At 31.3% G+C, this 19,028-nt stretch overlaps 2 protein-coding genes across 2 annotated transcripts in view; both read right to left on the bottom strand.

The window, feature by feature from the left end:
- LOC148611902 (uncharacterized) overlaps positions 1-19,028 on the bottom strand; it is a 30,970-nt gene extending 11,942 nt beyond the window's left edge. Inside the window, exons 1-18 of the mRNA XM_088595335.1 lie at positions 18,963-19,028; positions 13,628-13,697; positions 12,857-13,303; positions 11,544-11,630; positions 11,095-11,220; positions 9,341-9,433; positions 8,831-8,911; positions 8,510-8,602; positions 8,047-8,133; positions 7,081-7,116; positions 5,493-5,609; positions 5,170-5,208; positions 4,174-4,251; positions 3,884-3,913; positions 2,959-3,012; positions 2,145-2,648; positions 1,895-1,948; positions 33-80 (exon numbers count right to left, since the gene is read on the bottom strand). Of these exons, the coding sequence (XP_088451461.1) occupies positions 33-80; positions 1,895-1,948; positions 2,145-2,648; positions 2,959-3,012; positions 3,884-3,913; positions 4,174-4,251; positions 5,170-5,208; positions 5,493-5,609; positions 7,081-7,116; positions 8,047-8,133; positions 8,510-8,602; positions 8,831-8,911; positions 9,341-9,433; positions 11,095-11,220; positions 11,544-11,630; positions 12,857-13,303; positions 13,628-13,697; positions 18,963-18,977 (2,059 nt within the window). The 5' untranslated portion in view covers positions 18,978-19,028. The remainder of the gene's footprint in view (positions 1-32; positions 81-1,894; positions 1,949-2,144; positions 2,649-2,958; positions 3,013-3,883; positions 3,914-4,173; positions 4,252-5,169; positions 5,209-5,492; positions 5,610-7,080; positions 7,117-8,046; positions 8,134-8,509; positions 8,603-8,830; positions 8,912-9,340; positions 9,434-11,094; positions 11,221-11,543; positions 11,631-12,856; positions 13,304-13,627; positions 13,698-18,962) is intronic.
- LOC148611903 (uncharacterized) lies at positions 11,641-12,843 on the bottom strand. Its single transcript, XM_088592895.1, has 2 exons — positions 12,482-12,843; positions 11,641-11,968 (listed from the first exon to the last, which is right to left on the bottom strand). Exons 1-2 carry the CDS (start codon positions 12,840-12,842, stop codon positions 11,943-11,945), a joined length of 387 nt encoding a protein of 128 aa, XP_088449021.1. The 5' UTR covers position 12,843; the 3' UTR covers positions 11,641-11,942.

Genomic DNA, 19,028 nt, shown 5'->3' with positions numbered 1-19,028 from the left:
AATGATGTTTAATGTATCTAACTCACTCCTACCTGGAAATCCTGTTACGCTTGTACTGTCAAATCCAACAGGTTCTGTTCCTGTAAATAAATTATTTAAAAAATCATTTCCCTTATGCAGAAAATTTGAAGCTGAAGATGCATCTGTAGTCGAGAGGACATTCTTCGATTTATAATCTCTAAATATGACGAGGCACTAATGGATCAATAAACCATATAGTGGTAAATATTCGCAAGGTTCTAATTTTTGTATATACGTGGGGATCGGGAAATCCCGAAAATGGAAGCTTGACAAATTTAAGGTCAGTATTTGACAGTTATCGTTGGTAAACCGTATCAATGAAAATCGAAAATAAAGAAAACTATTAATTTCCCTATCCATACAACAAAGAGGGAATTTTGCGACCATAAAAGTTATATACTATACGGTGGTACTTTCTTAAAATAAAATAAACAAACAAAAAACCAAACCAACAAACAAAACAAAACAAAACAAAAACAAAAACCAACAAAAACAACAAAAAACAACAAAAACAAAACAAAATAAAATCAACAACAAAACAAAACAAAATCAACAACAAAACAACACAAAACAACAACAAAAAAACAAAAAACAAACAAACAAACAAACAAAAAAAAAGATTTTTTTCCACTTAGAAATACAAACTAAAATTTAATATTTCGTGATACGGACTGCTAGGCTACGTTTTTTAACGTTCTTATTGTATCGGTGTTACATTACAAAACAAGGCAGGAGATATTTTATGTTATTAAACATTTCATTTAAACTTAACATAATTATTAGCCCGAGTTGCATCTTTACCTTTGTTACTTTGTATGTATTATATTATGTTCTTTGTTGTGTGTGTCTGTTTTCTGGTCTTTGTCCCTGGATTACATTCTTTTGATTTCTACTAGAATTTTAGTTTCCATGATTATATTATCCACAAATAGTATATCGATGTGAAACACAGTCTTCCAAGCAAAACTTCAAAACACATTTACTAGTTTCAAAGATCTACAATACTGCAAATATAAGCCTGGGTAACAGAATATGAAGTCTGTTGGCTTATTTGCTATGACCAATCATTCAAAAACTTAAGTATCAGTCTTTGTAAAAATCATGAAATTCTGTAGTATGTGATAAACCTAAAAAGGCTACTTATTTCCATTTTTGATATTAAGTTGCTTTATGGGCCTATATGATGAAATGTATAATCATTTATTCCAATCTGTCTGTTCTTAGACGATAACGCACATGGAAAACCCGATAGTTTCTATTGAAATTTAGTGTCATTTACAGATTATTTTCCCGTTAATTGTGAATTCTATAGTATATTCTATACGATTTTTATATCCTATGAACAAGGGTTATATGAAGTGCTACGTTCTGTTTACTATGACATTTTAAACAAAATATCAAAAATTTATGTAGACTTTCCTACCATCCATGAATCAACTTCTGCATGATTATTACAAAGAGTGATACTTAATATTTAGTCACGCATTCTGTTATTTCGATATGTTGATAACATATACATATAAAGTTTATATATATACAATGAATCTGAAGCAAAGTTCTATCTACGGATTTTATAGATTTCTTGATTTCTTTCTATTATCAAAACTTCAAAGGGCGCCTGGTGTAGCTGAAACAATTACTTAATTGTGATTGGTATTTTGGTGCAGTGTATCAAACAAAAGTGATAAAACAATCACATTTACATTGAACCAAAGATATGATGCATATATAATTTCGTACGTGACAAAAATCATTGTATGTTTATGTGTATTGTATTCACAGAAGCAGGAGCGTTTTATAAATAAATATGTGCACCAATAACATAAACTCGATAATTATCTAACTGATATTAAATGGCTGATCAAATACCAACCCGGGAAACCAGGGACAGCATCTGGTAAATTGATTTCTGGAACTGGCTCGGCACCTGGATGAGAAAAGCAAAACCTTTGATTCCTGACAAGTTTATGTTAACTAATCTTGTGATAACCAGAAACAAAATGATGGTTAGCTTATTTTGAAATCACAGTTTACATTGTTTATACAGCCACAAAGATATGAATAACAATATAGTCAAATATGGATTACTGTTAAGTGTGCTGAAAAACGTAACGATATCTTACCAGGGAATGCAGCCACATTAGATGGGAGTTCATTTGTGGCGACTGAGGTATCCACGGCTGAGGTTTCAGATCCAGGGAATGCAGCAACATTTGATGGCTGAGCTACATTACCATTGGCGGATGCAGTACCTGGAAAGGCGCTAACTGCCGGGGGTACTACGGTGTTAGCTCCAGTCTGACCCTGAACGCGAACTTGACCACCTGGGAATGCTCCGCCCATGGCGTTTAGTGAAGCTTGACCTCGGCCAGAAGCAATAGGTACTCTGATGTTTGCTCCGTTTTGAGTTCTTGCCATTTGTGCAGCAATATTAGCTTGTTGAGCTCTTCTATAAGCTGCGGCCATTGCCACCATTTGAGTTCTTTGCATTCCTTGTAAGCCAGTGGGTATTCGTCCTGGGAAAGCTCCTGGGAACATTGGTTGGTTTGCTGGGAATGTTGCTGGTCCTCTGTTTGCAACTGTTTGTTGAATAGTTTGTGTTGCTGTATTAACCCTGTTTGTTACTCCTGGAATAAATTAAGTTTGGTTTTTCCTCCAAGCTATTTTTTTTGTTTCGTTCGACTAGCTTTCAAGTTAGGGAGCAACAGTCAGTTTATTAAACGTCAAAATATATTTTAAAGTACACTTGCGTAATGTTTCTTTTAGAGAACACCCTGTGATAATATGTATAAGATCATCATAATTTTGTTTCTTTATATTCCAATAAAAATTATCTTGACATATATGTATGCGAAATTTAATTTTAGCCATATCCGGATCCATGATATTATGAAGTTAGGTCGGGGAATTATTAACATTATAAACATACGCACGTACCATTTGTTGGCATCGGGAAAGGCCTCTGTCTACTTCCAAAACCAGCTAGACTTGCTTATAAAAATAAATAATTTGTAAAACCATTACAAAAGTAGTGCAATAAGAAATATGTGTTCATATCTATGTATTTTTTTTTAAAAAGTCTGTGTGAGTTTTACAACAAATAAAGTCTTGAAAATAGAAATTCACAAAAGATCTATCAGCATGCAAGTGTTAAATTGTTTTATATTAATGTGATTGTGTATTTTCGTGAATCTTTATATGTAATTCTCAGGTTGATCAAAATTCTCCCAACTTCAAGTATGGCTCACAACTTGATGAAACGTGATCCTTTTCTTAATTTCCAGGACTATAAAAAAGTTTATGTATCGACATGAGATGTAATCACTCATGTGACCACATCGTTCACATAATATGAATATCAATAACATTTTCATACCAAAATAATCTTGTAAAAACAATCAGATATTACGTAACGTTTATATAAAACTTGACTTAGAAATGAAAAATGAATAAAGAATTTGCACATGTAGTTTAACCAATCTTTGACCTTGTTTAGCAAAACAGAGGAACAGAATATAAAACATAAATTAATTGCACTTCAATTTACGAAACTACTGTCTAATCAAAGAGGATAAATATGTAAATAAAATTTATTATGTAAAAATGCAAAAGTATTATAATATAAATGACATTTGATGGATATAAGTTGGTATAACTTATTATGATGAGAAACAGTTATAAATGGTTATAGATATTGCATGGAATCAATTGGGGAAATAGTTGGAATGCATAGAAATTAGACGCAACAATATTTCAGCATTAATTAGAGTATATTCCCAGTAACATATATCAATACATAAAACAATGCTTAAGTATTAGTATAAATTATTCTGTGTATACAACATTCAAGGCGACATATTACCTACTGCTGGCATCATCCCTACCCTTGGATCTTTTAAAAAGAGGAAAACAAAATCGTTAAAGCTATGATAAAGAACAGTCCTACATTTATAGATCTATTTGTACCATTCAGTCATTTTATCAAGTTGGCGTTAATTAATAAGAGGATTGATAGATTTTTTTAATTAATTGTTTTACAAATTTGATCTTTAAATCATTTTTATCTTTTCTCAATCAATGAATGAAACAGCTCCAGCAATAACATTTGATTGAACTAAAAGTGTAAAGATTTAGTGTAAATTTATTGCTCACCTCTTGGGTTGATGACAGGTGTACCTGTCTGGCTTGTTTGTGTTAATGTATTGTCGTTGCCAGTAAACCTTGTCTGAGCTATAAATAAGAGATCGAGAAATTATAGAAAATGTATCCGAAGACACAGAAATAAAAAAAAAGTCTGTATAGTAAAAGCATACAAGTTTATTTTGACATACGTTTAACAATTCATAACTTTCTTTTTGCCGATCATCTAAGAATTGAGAAGCTACTCTGAAAATAATTTTCTAGGGATGTCTTTGAAAGTTTAATATCATTTATATAGACAACAACATGGCACTGACTTGACATAAAACTGATATACGAATGAGGCTTAGAAACGCGGGAAAATTCGAGGCTGTGCCGATCATTTTCACTGGGTCGATCCAAATTCGTATATCAAAGTTTTTGTCAAGTCAGTGCATTACTTTTGCTTTTCTACTGCAGCAAAAGGTAAAAAAGACAATTTAACAAGTAAAACAGCGTTTTTTATTTGAAATGGGCGCATTCCTGGAAACATCGTACATTTGTTACGTCACAACAAATAGTTATATTCAGTCGGAAACGGTATAACACTTTTTAATATCTTATCAATGCATTTTGACTGCTCAAATAGAACAATTACAGAATAAATTGAATTTTAAAAGAAAAACGATGGTAAACAATAATTCCTGACTTGTTTTGTTTGATGACTTAATTAAAACCGTATAAACATCATATCACTTAAAACTCAGATTCCAATCTAGGGCAAATCAACCAGGAACATCAAAAAACTATATTTGTGTACTGCTTATAAGAAACATCCTTCATGATGTGTATAGTGAAATAAATTTAGGATGTGACATTACTAGATTGTATAACTCTAAAAGGAAATACGGTTCACTACTTTATACGCTGGTGCATTTGTTGCTTTTCGCCATATCACTTCTTTTTCATGTGATATGGAAATGATAAGATAATATAAGGTTTAACACATTCAAAGAAAATATAAGATACCTGTCTGTCTGGCACCAATACGGTTCTGTGCTCTTGAAGCTAAAAAATGCCGCGTATGTAATATTAAGGAATGCACTTTAACATTTTATTTACATGGCCTTTTTCGCTTGAGCAAGATTTCGGTCAAACATTTTAAGATAATAAATATGAACTTTTCTCTCAACACAATTGATAATTCAAAATATGTCAAATTTACTGTTCAAATCTTCTGTGAGTGCTTTACGAAAGTTACAAAACAACTATGCTGTTAAGAAAATTGAAACATTGATATAATTTTTAGAAAGTTCCGAGAAAGATAGGCTGAAAACGTCATTCAACCTCACCTGTTACTCTGCCTGGTGGAAACATTCCAGGAAATGCCCTAGGCGGGAAAGCTCCAGCAGGTGGTCCAATCATACCAGGCATTCTTACATCCGGTCTCCAGAGAGGTCCAGCTTGGCCTAAAAACAGAAAAAAATAAAAGACTAATTAATAAAAAAATCTAAGTGGTGATGAATAACATTTTTGTGAAAGGTTCATTCTACAGTCAGAAATAACACCAAAGCTATCTTTCTTTTTTAATTAGCAAGTCATGACATTTTCGGTCCAATACTTGTAAAGTTTTTATTCTGACCAACCATGGAAGATAAAACACCTTCTGGTTACATTGTCCCGTTTTTAACCGCCATAAAAGCTGATCGCTAAAAAAGGTTACAACTCTTCAAAAGAAACATGCTTGCAAATGGAACAATATATTTATGATAGTTTTAAGACCTTTTAGATACGACAGGGATAAATAATATAAGACTTTAATTCACCAGCTTTAAAAGACAGAAATCAAAACTTGTGTTGTGGGTACTTTTATTTACCTTGGAACCGACCTGTTGACCCAAAAGGAAACCGAGAAATACTTGGGTCCACCAGTGCAAAAGATGGGAGACCTCCTGCAGCCTCAATTCTGGCAAATGCTTCAAAACATTGAATTATTTGCAAATGTTTACGTTCATTCAATGTATAATTAATTTTAGGAATTTTTGAATGTTAAATTGCTTCAGGAATATAATAGGGAATGGGAAATTCTACGTAGGAATATGATATATGAATATTATTGAGGATTGTTAGTAAAAACACTGGTTAACTAATCAAAGAAAGTATCAAATCGACTTTGTTCCATTTGCAAATGCTACCATAGGAACCGCTACAAGCCTCAACAGGGTACCGAGTTATAGAGTAATACATTCTATGGTTTAACATAATTTATAGATGAAAAAGTATTTTTTCAAACTGTTACTACATTTGAAATGACTTAATTAGCTCCGATTGACCTAATCAGTAATCATTCCTGCAGAGTGACAGAAAACATTAGATATTCCATTTATGTATATCAAACAAACACAAGACAAACATTCTTTTTTCAAGTTAAGTATAAGGTCAAATCACTTTAATTGTAAAAAAAATGAATCTCTATTCGTTAATTTGTCATTTTCGGTGGCGCCACTACATCACTACCGTATCATGTATCTGTGTATAAATCTATCAGATACCAAGTAGTGCATTACACCAAATCTTCCACGCAATTTCTGGTAAATTGCGATTTAAAGGTTTATAATCATGTTCTTTTTAATGGATAATTACTTGTATAACCCCCTTAATTTGGGATCACCTATATAAGATATCAATCAAATTAAGTAACTGAGTGTTAATGAACACATTGTGAAAATATTTCTTCTACACCTAATGAAATAAAAATGCATTTTAATGTACAATTTTTTTTAACTTTCATTATTTGAAATTCACTATTCAAAGATAGGATATCCTCGAATCTTTCAATGTTTCCCATAATGTGTTAAAAGATCAAAGATATTTTAATGCGTTTCAATCTATAAAATGGACGCAGAAAAAAATAGTTGAATCGATATCAATAATTGTTACCTTGTTGATTTTGAGCTCCAGCTTGTTGTCCAAATCCTATGAAAATAATCAAAAACACAAAAAAAACCATTTGAATTCCTCTACACTTGTTTGTCAATGATATAAGAACATGATAAAAAAGCGCTAGCAAAAGCAAACTCATATGTTGTAAAGTAAAATGATGATTTGCATAAAAATGCAATACTAATGATGTAAATAAAAATACAAATTGAAATTGGGCACTTTTGAAACAAAGGCTATGGACAATATATTTATTCGCCAGTAGCTTTTACTGCTGGTCCCTGTTTAGAATATTTGGGTACTGATCACATTTTTAGTAAAACCTATGAGTTAAGAGACTGTCAAACCATGGAGCAGCTGGTATGTTGGTACAGATAGATGATAGGACAGTTAACAATACGCATCGTGTATGTCAAAGTATTTTCTGCCATTTTATAGATAGATGCTATAATATTGGTGTCACATTAGGAGAAAATTAAGTCAAAAAATTCTGTTGCTTGTTCCCATGAATTGTTTAACTTGTAATAAGAAAGAACATGGAATATTCTGTTCCGACATGTTATGACTTATATTATATGTTCAAAGTTCTCTTAAAAACAAACTGAATTATGCATAGATCAAAGAGTATTGTCCCTTATGTCTATATTTGGAGTGCTATCTATGCACATTTATTTCATTCATACCATACTATTGCAGTGAATTACAAATTAACAAACATTCATTTCTTTTAAAATATTTTGCAACTTGTATGTCTAATGAACCAAAAGAAACGGTGTTTTCTACCAACTGCCCTGGTCTTCCGTTGACGCCCTCAACGAGTCACCAACTTTAGCAATATATTTACTTGTTTTTTTAAATCATATATGTAGGGAATAAATGACAAGGCAAACTCGGAATACCTTAAAAGACTAAGTTTTGGATGAAGTTTAATAAAACGAATGAAGTAAATTTAACGTGATAAAGTACCTCCATTAACGGCGTTTGCTTGTTGCGCCTGTAATTGTTGTTGCGGAGCGCCAGTCTGCTGTTGATTTTGCAAAGCGTTTTGCTGACCTAATCAAAAATATGTTGCATTTACACAATAAATGATATGCAAATTGATGATATTAATTGGTAAAACATGAATAAAAATAATAAGAGAAGTCACTTATTGATTAATAGAGTTAGAGTTAACTTCTTGTAATTAGACCTTACGCAAATGGAAATTCGCAATGTTATATACATGTATATTGGATGTTTGTATATAAGGACAAAAAAATACATTGTTCTCAATTGTCAGAGCTTTAACAATTATTAGAAACGTTTAAATTAATAGCAATATGTCATTATAGAAGAACACAAAAATAATAAAACGTTATATATTTTGTAAAAATCTTCAATGCAAATTGCTTATCTACTTATAATTCTATAAAATGCGTGGTATCTGTACCTTCTGAAAATGCACTTGCTCTAGCCTGTTGCGCTTGAAATTGTTGTAGCGAGGCGCCTGTCTGTTGTTGGCGAAGTAATGCGGTTGGTTGGCCTAACCAAATAAAAACAATTTTTAATATGCCAAGATAATGATAAAAGACAGAAACGATTCACGCATTTTGACTCCAATTACAGTCAGTTTCCTTCAAAGGTAAAAAGAACTTTGACTATTGTTGAAAAATATCAAGTACATGGTTTAAGTGCAAAAAATCGTAATGGAACAAGCGGCACTTTGCATTACAACAAAGAAGTACATATCAAATATCATTATATAATATACCTTGAGGTAAGTTGTTAAATTGTTGAGTCTGAAACTGCATTGTGGCACCTGTCTGTTGTCCAGGTATAACATTTGACGAACCTACGCTATATAATTACCCTGACTATAACCAACGAATCTTCATTACGATTCAAACTTAGTTTCGTAATTTACATGTATGTTTTGAACCACAAGTGCATTTATTCATTTACATTTCGTTCTTTTACAATTCATGGTATTTTATCATTATACTCCCTCATATGTTTGGTTGATAATAAAAGGAACGTCATTGATTGTGATATACCATTGTCATATATTAATTATTGTAGGCACTTACTTTTTACGTTAATGAGTAGTTCAAGTGGAAAAAAAGGTTTTTTGATCCCCTATTGCAACTATGCATTTCGCGACATGCAGCTTGTGAATTGTGTATTACTCTTTACGTTATTTTGCCACTCGATAATGTGCACATGCATATTGCCGCAGGGATCGTTACAATGGCTGCCGATTATTATTTTTTTAATTTAGTACCTTGCGTTCTACTTCTCATTGTCTGCTGAGGAGGTAATGCTTGTGGAAATCTAAATTGCTGCTGTTGCTGAATAGGGGGTTGATTTTGCGAAACTGCGCAAAATAAATACATTTTGTAATTAAATAGTATCTTTACCCATGCTATATGTTTGATATGTCAAATGAATTGATTTACATTTATTACATTATTTTTTGCGGTGTATTTATTATCGCTATTTTCGCAGTTTGTATACACAAACAGATCCTGCGCCACAACTTACTTCATCACAAATTGTCATATTATATGATAAAAATCTCTAGCATAAGTGTCCTTGGTGTAAATTTTAGTGACAATGGCTGATTTGGCAAGAATACTATGGAAGCTTTTCAGTTAATTAATAACCTTATTAATAAGTGTATAATAGGTAATATTTGACCTTTTTGAGTCATTAAATGATTATTGAACATGTATAATTCATGGATATTGTATCATTGGCCTCCAAGGATCAACTGTCCAGCCGGTTCAATTTTGAATATAAGGTTTAATTATCAATATATATGAGTTTCAAGGACAGTATATACATAGTGATTCATATGATACAATGTATCTGTCTATAGAAGACAGAACCAATATATGTATACTGCAAAAATCTTTACGAAATTCATTAGTTGTATCAAGATGATTAAAATCTATCTTGAAATATTTCGTGTTTAACCTGAAATAGGTTCAACAGTTGATGAAGTAACGATATTCGATGCATGTTTCTACCTCATATAAAGGCCATTATAAGGTCCTGCAAAATAATGTATTGGCATCTTGGTCATGCATTATGACTGACCAGTGTTTCCTCAGTACAGATGATAATGCCATGACAGATGGACAGTAACTACGGTTTAAGGAATTTTAGTTCCCTTAGATCTTTTATTCGATTTTCTAACACAGCTTCTTTTCTAGAAGTTTTTTTTGCACTAGAGGTATAGTGAAATACCCTTTTAATCAGTTTTATCTCAAAAAGCTTGAGCTTGGATTCAAGAATATAGGGATCACTGTTAAGTCTGGTGTGTCTTAAATTTTTCCCTTTTATAAATCTTGTAATACTGCGCTTCATATTCATATCATCTAATGATAATAAAACCTTATATTCAAAATATAGCTGGCAGGACAGTCGATTATTGGAGGCCAATAATACAATATCCATGAAATATGCATGCTCAGTATTAAGTTATAACACTGACCTCAAAAAGGTCAGATATGGAATTTTAATACGAATCTGACCTCAAAAAGGTCAGATATGGAATTTTAGTACGAATCTAACTAAGAAACTTCGATATTACTGTTGTCTAATCATCCACTTACAATTTATATCAAAGACAATTTTACTAGTGATTTCTATTATATAATTTGATCATTTGCTGTTGCGCCTGTTTGTTTAGACAGAATAGCGCAAAAATGGTACACTCAAAATTAATTTTAACCCTATATAAGGCTAATTATATTTTGAAATCTCAAAACATTATACCAGCGAAAACGTTCATTTAACACAATCAACAAACTTAGCAACCGCGAAAAATTAATACGTTTAAATTTGTTTTAAATCTAATCGCTTGTTGTATTTGTTTTCATTTATGAAAACGACAGTCTAGACAATCTTCCTAATCTTTAATATATTATGTATATAGTTCTTGAATTCTTCTATCTTCAAATGCATACATCATTTAACTAGTTATTAATAATTGACATACAGATTTTTCAAAAACTGAAAGAGGAATAATACCTGCAGACACTGAATTTCCTCCAGTCTGCGCTTGAAATTGTTGAGCGGCTTGTTGTTGAGCGGCCTGTTGTCGAGCAGCCTGTTGTTGAGCGGCCTGTTGTTGAGCTAGTATTTGGCTTGGCCGTACTGCGCAAAGGTAGAAATTGTCATTTTTCTAAACATGTAATCAATAAAAGGCATACCATTTTTTTTCTATGCTATAAGAGTACTTATTTTTTTCGGATACTTATTTTCTTGGTTACTGGGTTTCAAATATTTTCGCGAAAAAAAAACATATTCTTACAAATTATTTATCTTCACGATTGCATATTTCCGCGAATACTTATTCGTGACAATAAACACACCCCGAAAATAAGTACACTTACAGCTTATAAAAACAACTTTAAAATGTGTTTGCTTAAACAAGTCTGAAAACAAGAACTTAACAGGCAAAAAAAAAGAATGTATACCTGGCGAAAATGTGTTTCCCCTGGCTTGTTGCGCCTGTTGCGAGAAACCTGCTGCACGTTGTTGGGCTAGCACTTGGCTTGGTAGTGCTGCGCGGTGATGAAAATTTTAAAATCATATTAAAAATGACATTATCTTTTTGCAGTTCTTGTAAGCACACTTTAACAAATATTTCAATTTATATCTGTACCAATAACTAACCTTCACATTATACTCCATTTATTACGAACTTTAAGTAATTGAACTTTCTGATTAAGATACTTTTGAATTATTACAAAAATCATACATTAAAAAGACACCCAATGAGCAAAGCAAGTACACATGATATAAGCTAAGGAAAGAGCAAACGCTATATTGTATGCAGATAAAGCAGAAAGCAATAGCGATAGCAAGCACAATTGTTACCATTGCTGTATCAGCAATAGCCCTGAAAGAAAAGGAAATAACCTAGCTCATTTCCATGATCTCATTTAATCTTACTATTCATGTATTTTTTTTTATGAAATATCCTATTAAAATCAGTTATTTTCGACCTGAAACTGCATGTGACATCTCCATCACTTAGCAATGTAGTATTGCAGTATGAAGTATGGAAAAGAGACACACTTTTTGTATAGGGTTTTCTTTAATAACTTACACAAAAAGGCCCCAATAATAACAAAAAGAAACACCAATTGCCAATAACTAATGAATTTTCTACACAAAAACGTGTTTCAGTTTGCTTGCAAGTATATGAATCCTGAATTACCTTAAAGATATAGTTACTTCTTTCTTGTGATTCTATTTTGAACCCTGATTCATTCGAGATTTTTTTTTAAATTTAAGAAAGAAAACATTTGTCAAACAGTAATCCAAATAGTAATCATTTCATGATTCGAGGTTGATTTTGAATGTCAATTATTCGATCATTCAGAAACAAAATACATTTTATTTGGAATACCTGTTATTCTGTTTGTAGTTCTCTGAACATTTAGTCGTCGGTTGGCAGGAGTACCACCTCTAAAACCATTTGTACTTGTTCGAATTACATTAACACCATCATTTTGTGTTCCGACTTCATTATTGGTAGTAATGACTTCACTCGTGACTGTAGTTCTTGTATTTTGTCTTGTTGTTGCTTCATTTCCTGTTCTACCATTATTTAAAAGAGTGATACGTCGTGAAGTTATACCTGGCTGTAAAGCAAAAGTTGTAAGCAAAGAAGCAGGGCGGTTTGTTCTTAAGGTACTAAATAGATTCCTGCTACCGACAGTGCGTCCAGCCCGTATATTTCTAGCAGCATTATTGGATATAATCAGCATTTGTCCATTCTCACCTAAACCTTGAAACCGTCTACCAGGTTGAACCATGTTGGCCTGTTGTGCAACTTGTTGTTGCATCATTGCCATCTGTCTTCTACGAGCTGCTGCCATTGCTCCTAATTGTCCTGGCCCAAATCGTGTAAATTGACGTCCAATTGGGCCATTTTGAGGGGCAAATCTTGGTATTGGTCCTACATCCTGGGGTTGAAGTTGTTGTCCTAATTGTGCTGTAAGTCCAGCTGGCGCTGGAAGAACAGGGACAGTAACCGTACGTACCTGCTGTGTCCTTGTATTTGATCCTGCAAGAATGTCTGCTGTACCGCCCCCAGGGGGCTGGTTATTTTGTAGAAACTGTTGTGACAGTTGTGTTGTAGCTTGTTGTCTTGATGTTTGTTGTTGTGCTGGGATATTTGGTTGCTGTGGATTTCCTTGATCTTGTGCAAAAACTGGGAATGGTTGACCTAGAAAAACAAAAACAAAACATATAAAAACAATCAAAGAAATAAAGCTTATAATTACATTTGTAAATACAAAACTTCGAAAATACTATCATCCAGTTGTCTTTCACTTCACAGTCTGTACTAAGCTGCGTTAATGAAAAAGGTATACAAACGTTTATATTTTTAGTTGGACACCGAATAATATCAAACCAAAAGGAAATGCCATTTTTAGGAATAATTTGTTCATTCATCTCACTGTTTAACTCTTTATAATTAAACATTAATCAGTTATATCAATTCAATATTTCGATTTGTTTACGCTTCACAGAGATATAATAAACTTACCATTAGCTAACGAAAGTAAACAATATATAACTATAATTATAGATAGGCCGCGTGTTCTTAGTTCCATTTTCTGAAATGAAAAAAAAAACTATAATTATAACTATAATTGCCTCGGGTGTTAAATATCAACAGTCAGTATTTCAACATTAAGATTTAGGGTTTTTTTGTAAATTCAAATTCTACGAAAAATAATGTATGGTTTCTTGAAATGTTATATTTGTGAAGAGAGAGAAATTAGTATGCAAGGAAGAATTTCTAAATCATGTCTCAACTTTTTAAATGATGTATTCAAGAAATAATACATATTCATTAACTTTCTACCATCGTATCATATGAATAAGTATTGATACACAGTAAAAATTACATTTTTAAAGACAATCAAGAATAAAGTTCTTTTCTGAAAAATGATGGTGATGAGAATACAATACTCGTAAATTCAATTAATATTTTGGAAGAAGTTTAAAAAAACTGTTAGTGCTATTGATGTGTTTGGTGAGTTCCTTTGGAAGATAAAGTCATTTCTAAGTTTTATTGTTTATTTTTTTCTTTCTTTCCGTGGTTGTAACAGTTTCCTTATGTAAAATGGTGAAAATTACCGATTTATTGTCTCACAACACTTAACCCAACAAGGAAAGAGAAAAGTCACATTTAAAAAGTAAAAAAGGAAACCACAAAATGTACATTTAAAAGATTTCGACCACCAGGTCTTTTTGTTGGGAAAAGATAAAAAAAAAAACAGTTTGTTGTACATAATTAGGTACTTTCAAAAGCAGTCATGGGGTTACGATTGTGGAAACTATCACACAATAATTACCCATTTCATACTAAGAACATGTGGTTATCCGGAATAGACAAGAAGAATATAATGTTTTTAACATGAAAAAAAAAACAATATTTACCTTAAGGGTATCTCATGTTTACAAAAATATTCTGATAAATGATGATTAAAAACATAATTGTGCCTGTAATCATTTGACAACATGTGATTAATGTCTTTATTTGTCCAATTATTTACTAATCTATCATATTTAATATTAAAAATAATCGGATAGAAAAATGCAAATAATTTGAGATATTTTCCTTAATTCTGATTTCACGTTTGAATTATGCATCTTTTCTTTTGTGTAAAATTTGTGTAATATTGTAAATACATGTTTCAAGTCTAAGTAAGTTAACCATCGTGAAAGCAGTGTTTTACACTCAAACGTAAGAAATAAAGTCGTGCTCAATTATCATGCACGAGATCAAACACTCAAAATACACCAAACACTGGAAAATGAGATACGACAAGAAAACCCCAGGTTGGTATTATGCTGTTTCAAATATCCTGTATTTTGTTTATGAGGTCAAAGCCATTCTTTGTCGCAATAAACCCTTTCACAATGTGTAGCCGTGTACATGAATTTACATGTTTTCGTATTCCATATGACTGTTACATAACATGATCTTTACATTATAGTTTATGTCCCTCTAACGTATCAATAACATGTATGGAATGTTCCGCCCTTCATATAAGTTGTCACTTAAGGTTATAAAGCCCAAAAGTCATGACCTTAAGTTGTTTTAGTATATATGACCCCAATAATAGCAATTGAAAACAAATAAAAATATAAACATACATTGTATCTCAGTACACCTGTCCCGAGTCAGGCACTTGCTATGTGGTTATCTTTTTTCCTGTTTTGTTTTTGATATGATGTGTTTTACATATGTGCGTTTATTTGCTTTTATAGGAACTTGTAAGGTCTCGTTCAGTGCGATTTATACTCAGACGGTGCCATCGTTGATTGGTTAAAATGCTGCTATTGTGCGTTGTCTTATGAAAATTTCCCTTTACTTCAACAAGTACATTACACACTCTGTATAATGTAAATGCAAGCAATCTAATTGAACAATGTTTTGAACTCATTACACACTTCAGTGTGAATTTTAAAGTTTGCAAAGTACAAGATTGTTTGTTCAAAAAAAGACTTGACATGGAAAAATATTTCTTGAAAAAACATCCTGAATAATAATCTTACTGCTTTGTACAACACAAAGAATGAAATCATTGAATAAACAAATGAAAAATAGAGTAACTGAATCAAAATCAGTCAAGTTAATTTGTTCCGTACACTCTTCTTGTACAAACTAAATAATTTCTGGTATAATTTAAGAGAAATCTTATCGAAAAATTAAACGATAAATAATACAAAAGGTAACAACAACATTCTCATTTCTTATCATATTTAATGAATTACATGTATAACAAGGTACAAAAACATTTATCCAAAGTTCCAATATGCTGTATTTGGAGATCAATCTCAAGCTCTAAGTAAAGGTTAACTAATATACATTACCATCGATATAAAGTTAGTAAAGTGGGATCGTGGTTGGTAACTGTCACTTTTTATATACATTTCTATGGTTCCAAAACGAACTTATTCATGTTTTAGAAATGAAAGGGAAAATCACCATAATTTAATTTCTGACGTCAAGCGTGGGTGTACATGTAACGTTCAATTGAGATCTAATAAAGGATTACGGTTTTATGGATTGGTATAAATGACAATGCTCCAAATTCGATAAATGTTCTTATGATTTATCATATATGGATTTAATGATATTATTTTAGTTTAGACTTCACACAGTGTAGTTTTATTGTTTTGGCCACTGTAGTCATTTCCATCTCGTTTTATTGATCTGACTTGAACTGTGATATTTTAGCTATTTATAACTAGTAAACCCTGATACAACAATTTGTATTTACTTTACTATTCTTCTATATTTATTTCAAAAAGGTACATCAAAATACTTTATAGAACAGTTAAAAATTGCTACGATGCCATACGATTCTGTCTATGAGTTGAATGGTTAATACCATTATAGGCATAATATAATTTACTAGCGTTGTGTGTCCGAAATACAACTTAGTCGTACCACATATACTTAACCTGCATGTAGCAAAATACTAAAATACCAATCATATTTCTTGCAAATTTCGATATACAGTACACGTTTACCAAGAAGTAGCCTCTCATCAACATCATTAGAATCAAATATATATTAAGATCTTAGTTTTAAAATTAATTGTATGCTTGAAGTATTCAAAACCAAAACTATCGAAATAGAAAGCTAAATCCATTAACAAGAGGTTCTACTATGTGCTATATAAGGATAAAAAATCTCAGTGTTTAGGTATTTTCGAATTTGTCTTACTGCAAATTTCGAAAAATATGATGAATAAAATCAGAAATAATTCGGGGTCAGAAAAGTCTGACTATTTGGTTGGTAAATACCCTAATTAGATCTGATCCACCAGCAGTGGCAACAACCAAGTGGTTATTAAATACAAAAATACTAATTATAAATATCACAAATACCTAAATGATGTACACGTGTTTCAATGAGTACCCTCTCGTTAAAATAGAAATAGTCATACTTTTTTGTTGGCTGAGTGCTTTTGTACTTTCATGGTTTTAGCAGGCTGTTTTGAGTTAATATAATTGAACAAAGGAAACAAATAAAGAAATATTTTTAATAATAATAATGTAATCAAGAAGACACAATTTTAAGGAAAAATCGTTAAGTATAATTAACATGTATATTTGACTCCATCAAAAGAACGGAAAAGTAAAAGAAAAAGTACTCCAAATAAGAACCATACAAAATGTGATTCATGATTGGAAAGACTACATGTGGTTTTTTCATATAACCCTTGTTCTTAGGTGATACAAAATATATAGAATGTACTGCGGAATTCAAAATTAAGGGAGATAAGTCTGTGTGACACTAAAATGCAATAAAAACTATCGAATTTTCCATGTGAATTACCTCCTAAGAGCAGACAGATTGAAATGAATAATTATATAATTCATTATACAGACCCATAAAACAACTTAATAACAAAACTAAAAATGTGTAGATTTATTTAAGGAGGTAGACCTAGGGTAAGGGACACAACTCTTAAAAATCATTCAAACATTTATATTCAGCATTTTACATCAATCTTATGTAAGCATCTAGTTAACTTGGATGAATTTTATTCTACTTCAAACAAAAGCTTGAGAGGCTTTGGTGAAATTGAATATATTACAAACATATCACTGACTTCATGAGTAATGTCCCTTACCCTACGTCAACCTCCTTAAGGTGTATCACATATTACATAATTTACATGATTCTTACAAAGAGTGTTATTTAAATTTCTTCAGAAGTCAAGGAATATCTAGGACATCAACATTGTTGATGATGTTTATGGCTTGATAGGTCTGATTGTTTAGCAAGGGTTTGTATTCTATTTGTGTATAACAAAACATACCATGTCGATGTTGTTACATGTCTTCAGGGTAAAGATCAAACGAAAAATGTCTTTTTACATATGAATACAAATTAATAATTATTTATTTTGTAATCCCTTGTATGCATATGATCATATAGAGTTAGTTATGGACTCATAGACAATTTGTACATATTCAATAATTATTCAAATTGTTTAAAAGGTACATTTCAATATGAAGACCACTTTCAAATGTATAGATATCGTTATTACAGAAGAACGGAAGGTGGTGCTTATTCAAATATCTTGAAAACAAAAATTACCAACCCGATGAATTAACATTTTATAAATTAATTTTAGAGAAAACTGTTATTAATATTAATCAAATATTTTACCTGTACGTACAGTGAGACATACACAATGCATATTGTTTTGTTTTAATTATTTGTCAAAAAACAGCCACGTGTTTCAATAAAAAAGAGAAAATCTGAAAACAATAGAATTGTGGCATCCAAGCAAATTAGTTCATTATCAGAGCAGATGGATTGACTTGTACTGAAAAATGCATTTTTATCAGTCACGCGACACGAACTGAATCATAAAAGAAAATATAAAAACAAGAGAAAAAAATAAAACAATAAAAAGACAGTTAAAATATAGAATGAAATGTTTTATCTCTGGTGTTGTTCAGTGAAATACTGTTTACTTGGTCGATTTACAGATAAAAAAATAGGGGATTTGTATAATTATTTAAAATATTAATTTCCTATAAGTTTTTATGTATCTTTAAACTGATTAACTACATCGTTTATGCAGAAAACTTCATACCATAGCTGGTCAATGGGTAATATTATGTTTATACCAAAAAAAAATAGATAAAAAAAAATATGACTCTCTCATCTACGTAATATAATTTTATAAAGAAGCATATTTTTTCACTAATTAGCAATACAGATACCCTTCCTTTTGTCCAAACTTTAAATATCTAAACGAAATCAAATATATATATGTATATGCAATCGGTCTAATTTGATACACATCTTCTCATTATGTTTAATAAAGAGTTAAATAATTTACCTTTAATCGAGCCATATCTCCCCCTTATATTGTATAAATCTAAAGATTACCATCAAAAGACACGAG

The sequence above is a fragment of the Perna viridis genome, chromosome 7, assembly GCF_037379345.1.
Source record: "Perna viridis isolate PV_CMFRI_1.1 ecotype Kerala chromosome 7, ASM3737934v1, whole genome shotgun sequence".
NCBI classification, from domain to species: Eukaryota; Metazoa; Mollusca; class Bivalvia; order Mytilida; family Mytilidae; genus Perna; species Perna viridis.
This window is presented reverse-complemented; position numbering and strand designations above follow the sequence as displayed.

What these genes read in the sequence shown, in the direction of transcription:
- LOC148611903 (XM_088592895.1), bottom strand. Translation starts at nt 12,842, where the DNA reads ATGCTGATTATATCCAATAATGCTGCTAGAAATATACGGGCTGGACGC. An exon ending in AACTACAAACAGAATAACAG is followed by an intron (nt 11,969 to 12,481) that starts GTATTCCAAATA and finishes CTTTTCTTTCAG; the next exon opens with GGCTATTGCTGATACAGCAA.